Genomic DNA, 4,636 nt, shown 5'->3' with positions numbered 1-4,636 from the left:
GCCATCCACATCTCCTCAGAGGATGCGATGCAGAGGAGAGGGTCTTTTTCACCACAGAGCAACACACACCTCCAAACTGAGTTGGCCAGGGGGAATGGGAGGAAGCTGTAAGGGGTTTTAGATCACAGAGGTTTCTCTTTCTAGAGGCCTCTCTCTCTTGCACAGTAAAACCTTGAGTGGTTCGACCCACTCGCCCCTTAGATTCTATACTCTGGACTTTGGGGCAGGAACTACAATGTAGAGAAAACTCTTGTAGACCAAGTTTGATGAAACGAAATGAAATTTTATTGCATAAGGAAAAATAAATCAAATGCAAGCAGATAAGGGAGTACATGGGAGGGAAAAACACAACCAAATCATAATGACACAATACTAACTAAGGCAAATACAGGCATCTTATACTGTACAAAGATCATCAGGAAATAAGGAAACACACGGAACATCGAGGGACAACAACTCATGTTAATTGTACCCTTAAGTCCACCCCCTTAAACCTATCTAGATCTGATTGTGAAGAGCCAGAAACATGCTCACCAATCCAACTAGGAAGTACCAGGTTTTGAAAACAAGTCTGGGTTTTGATCCCTTCAGGCGTCCCGTCTCCTCGTGGATCGTGGAGCCCCAGCGAGCTGTGCCTCACCTCTCTCCTGAGGTAGGAGTCGGGGGGCGGCTGGACACCGACTGGCCTGGATGTCGGCGGGGTCGGGGATCGTCGGCTCGACCCCGGTCAGAGGAGCCTTGGGCTGGCCCCCATCGTTTCTTCAGTTTTATTATTGTCTCTTCACCCGAGCCGGAGCGGGTCGATGGCCTCTCGTTTCGTCAACGGCCCGGGATTGGTCGATGATCTCCCGATGTTATACCCCGAGGTGGGACGCCGGCTTCGAACGACCTTCTTGATGGCGGCTTAGTCTTCTTCTTCTTCCTCCGATGATGGAGAGGAGTTCGTTGATCTTCTCCCAAACCAACTCCTCTTTACCCAGCTCAAAGGCTGGACCGGCTGCCAACGCTCCAAGGCTGAGCTCGAAAGGCTGAGGCTCACCCCACCGCTCCAAAGAAGCTCCGACTTAACTTCACTGCTCAACTCCACTCAACTCAACTGCTCAACTCAACTGCTGAATTCAATTGCCGAATTCCTACCCCAGTCTTCCAATTATACTTTTCCTTCAGAAGCTTCCACTTCCCGCCCAAAATCAGGTTAGTCTTTGTTTAACTTTTGGCAGGCTGGGAGCACAGCAGGGTAGTTATTATATTTTAAAATATTTTAGATGGCCGGTAAAGGCCCATCTCTGGTCTGGAATGACCTTCGTTGTTTTGAATGTCCTGCTGATCTCGTTATCTAGTCCTGGGTGCTGTTCTCATGAATATGAAATTGTCCCCTTTTGTCTGGGTCAACATTTAGATGGCCTCTGTCTCCAGGCCGATCTTGACTGGATCTGCATCCAATCCATATGCATAGGTGGGTGTCTGGTTTCGTTCTCTCAGAAACGGCTTCCAGAACTTACTGTGGGTTGAATCCACAAAGCTGTCTGAGGATTCGCAGGAACCATTTAAAAATGTCCCAATAAGCCGGTCACGTGGTATGGCGGCCATTTTGTATGCCCCTTTTTCTGGGCTTCTTTTAAAACAGTCTTTAAAAATCATGGCCTCTTCTGCCATTTGACCCTTTATAATATAAAGTTTGATTTTGCGAATCCTACAGAAGCAATGACTTCAATCAGTGCCACTCTCTGCATATTGAAACATTGCCAGAAGAGCTTTAATTACATTACCGAGCCAGCCAAGATACAAAAATCCACCATATAAAGTACTTTATAACTTTACTATTAATAACCTTGAGGCCAAAGGGTACCATTCCTAACTTCCAACTTTCACTTGGAAGTATTCTTTCTCATGCATTTACCCCACAACAATCCTTTTATCTGTTGCATTTACAGCTCAGGCACCCACAGCTATAGCACAGGGAGGTGGGCCTCACTGAATTTTGCAATGGGCGTCCCTCCCTTAATTTGTATAGGCTACTGGCATATGGAAAACAAAAGCTTGCTCAGAGACCTTGGCCTTTAACACTCTTTCCCAAACAACCAACCTCTTATTGGTTAAGCAACGCCTCGATTTCAAAATTCTCATCCTTGTTTTCAAATCCCTCCATGGCCTAGCTCCTCCCTACCTCTGTAATCTCCTCCAGCCCCACAACCTCCCCTGAGATATCTGTGCTCCTCTAATTCTGCCCTCTTGTGCATCCCTGATTATAATTGCTCAACCATTGGTGGCCGTGCCTTCTGTTGCCTAGGCCCTAAGCTCTGGAATTCCCTGCCTAAACCTCGCCGTCTCGCTTTCCTCCTTCAAGCCACTCCTTAAAATCTACCTCTTTGACCAAGCTTTTGGTCATCTGCCCAAATTTCCCCTTATGTGGCTCGGTGTTAATTTTTTGTCTTATAATACTCCTGTGAAGTGCCTTGGGACATTTTACTATGTTAAAGGCGCTATATAAATACAAGTTGTTGTTGTTGTCGTTGAAGGAGGAAGGAACACTCCAACTTCTGGGGAGGGAAGCCCATCAAGATTGCCAGAGATGGGGGGGAAATAAGAATGTAGCCGGCAGCTCAGGGTTTGTTAATAACTAACTGGATTAATGAGTTTTTCTAGGAAGAAGCTGAACTATACAGGATCACAGGATTGATCCCCAGCTTGTGCTGAGATATCTAGCCTGGGACGTGCTAAGGTAACTACCTTTTTGCAAAGAATACACATCACAGAAACAGGCCATTCAGCCGAACTAGTTTGTGCTGGTGTTTATACTTTACCCGAGTCTCCTCCCATTCCATCGACCTCATCTCAGCCTTTCAGCATATCTTTCTATTCCCTTTTCTCTCATGTACTCGTCTAGTTTCCTTTTGAAAGCATCTAAGCTATTCGCCTCAACCACTTCCTGTGATAGCGAGTTCCACATTCTAACCACTCTCTGAGTAAAGAGATTTCCCCTTATTTCCCTTGTTTGATCAAGGACTCTCTACATGAAGGTGAAAATTACCGAGGCTTCCTGCTCCTGAATACTGCAAACAATGCAGGATGTTGAGTGAGGACAGGATTAGGCTTGGCTGTGATGCTTCCCATGACAGAATAGTATGCCAACACTGTCAAGGCATTCATTTAATAATGGTCGCTTGAGTAAAGTGCCAGATGGCAGCTGCTGCTCATGGAATTCCACCCCAGTAAGGGGTCAATGCTGTTAGGGGGGAGGTGAATATAATTGGTGGAGAAAAAAAATCTTGCAGATTAAAAATTTAAAAAATAACTTTCTATCCTGTGCAAGGAGAAACTTACTTATCCTCGTGCATTTGGGTGTTGTATCCAAATTTAACAGAGGCTGTGCAAACTATGTTTACAAATCACAACTTTTAAAAATACTTCAATTAAAATGTCTGTACTCTTTTATATAAATGTGCAGTTCTGAAGCATTTCTAAAGTTCTTCCAAGATATGAGTTGACCAATTGCTATCACCTTTAGTTATCCATAAATATTTACTACAAAATAGGAAAGCTACTCAGGTAAACAAAACCGTCTGCGTTCCTTTCCTGCCCCTCCTCCTGCCTGAGACAAGGCTGCGGATTCTGCTGCGTGAAATGTCATTGGGTGGCAAATGTTTATCCAGATGTTTGGCTTCTGCTTTTAAGGGGAAAGCTCAAAGTGGCTGGCAAGGGGAGATTTAATCCAAGCAATCTTGCAGCACGTAGAGAAAGGGAAAAGATTACAAACTGTGAAATTAAAATGGCACAGCTTGCCTGTTGTCTATTTCCAGTTTTGTTACTTGGATTGACACAAGTTGCAAAAGCAGATTACATGGACAAACTTGCAGAGAAGAAAGTCTGTGCTGATGAGGAATGTATTTGTAAGTAGATCTTTTTCACTTTTCAGGAAGGAAGCTGAAAAACCATTTAAGTTTCCCGACGTATACATTAATACATTCTATACTAGCTGGAGTGCCTGGCGGTGCCGAGGCTTTTTCGAGGGCATGTTGTTGTTGGAAGAGAGAGAGAGAGTGACTGGGGGGAAGAGAGAGAGCGACTGGGGGGAAGAGAGAGAGCGACTGGGGGGGAAGAGAGAGAGCGACTGGGGGGAAGAGAGAGAGCGACTGGGGGGAAGAGAGAGAGCGACTGGGGGGGAAGAGAGAGAGCGACTGGGGGAGAAGAGAGAGAGTGACTGGGGGGGAAGAGAGAGAGCGACTGGGGGGGGAAGAGAGAGAGCGACTGGGGGGGGAAGAGAGAGAGCGACTGGGGGGGAAGAGAGAGAGCGACTGGGGGGGAAGAGAGAGAGCGACTGGGGGGGAAGAGAGAGAGCGACTGGGGGGGAAGAGAGAGAGCGACTGGGGGGGAAGAGAGAGAGCGACTGGGGGGGGAAGAGAGAGAGCGCGACTGGGGGGGAAGAGAGAGAGCGCGACGGGGGGGAAGGTGGCCCGATGGACCCCTGCGAAGGAAGGAAGAAGGTAAGCTCTCCCACCCCCTCACTCTTTCCCTCCCTGTCCCACCCCTTCACTCGTTCCCTCCCTCACCCTCTCTCTCCCTCCCCCGTCTCTCCCTGCTTTACTCTCCCTCCCCCTCTCCTCACGCTCTCCCTCCCTCACTCCCTCCCCCTCTC

At 47.4% G+C, this 4,636-nt stretch overlaps 1 protein-coding gene across 1 annotated transcript in view; it reads left to right on the top strand.

The window, feature by feature from the left end:
- The first annotated feature begins 3,670 nt into the window (after window positions 1–3,670).
- The window catches only part of LOC147121416 (otoraplin-like), a 6,328-nt gene continuing 5,362 nt past the window's right edge, over window positions 3,671–4,636 (top strand). The window contains exon 1 of the mRNA XM_085977757.1: window positions 3,671–3,890. Within this exon, the coding sequence (XP_085833883.1) occupies window positions 3,770–3,890 (121 nt within the window). The 5' untranslated portion in view covers window positions 3,671–3,769. The remainder of the gene's footprint in view (window positions 3,891–4,636) is intronic.

Source organism: Somniosus microcephalus, chromosome 3, assembly GCF_052327205.1.
Source record: "Somniosus microcephalus isolate GS21.2 chromosome 3, FLI_Smic_1.0, whole genome shotgun sequence".
Lineage (NCBI taxonomy): Eukaryota > Metazoa > Chordata > Chondrichthyes > Squaliformes > Somniosidae > Somniosus > Somniosus microcephalus.
The sequence above is the reverse complement of the archived record's forward strand: the minus strand, read 5'-3'. Positions and strand labels throughout refer to the sequence as shown.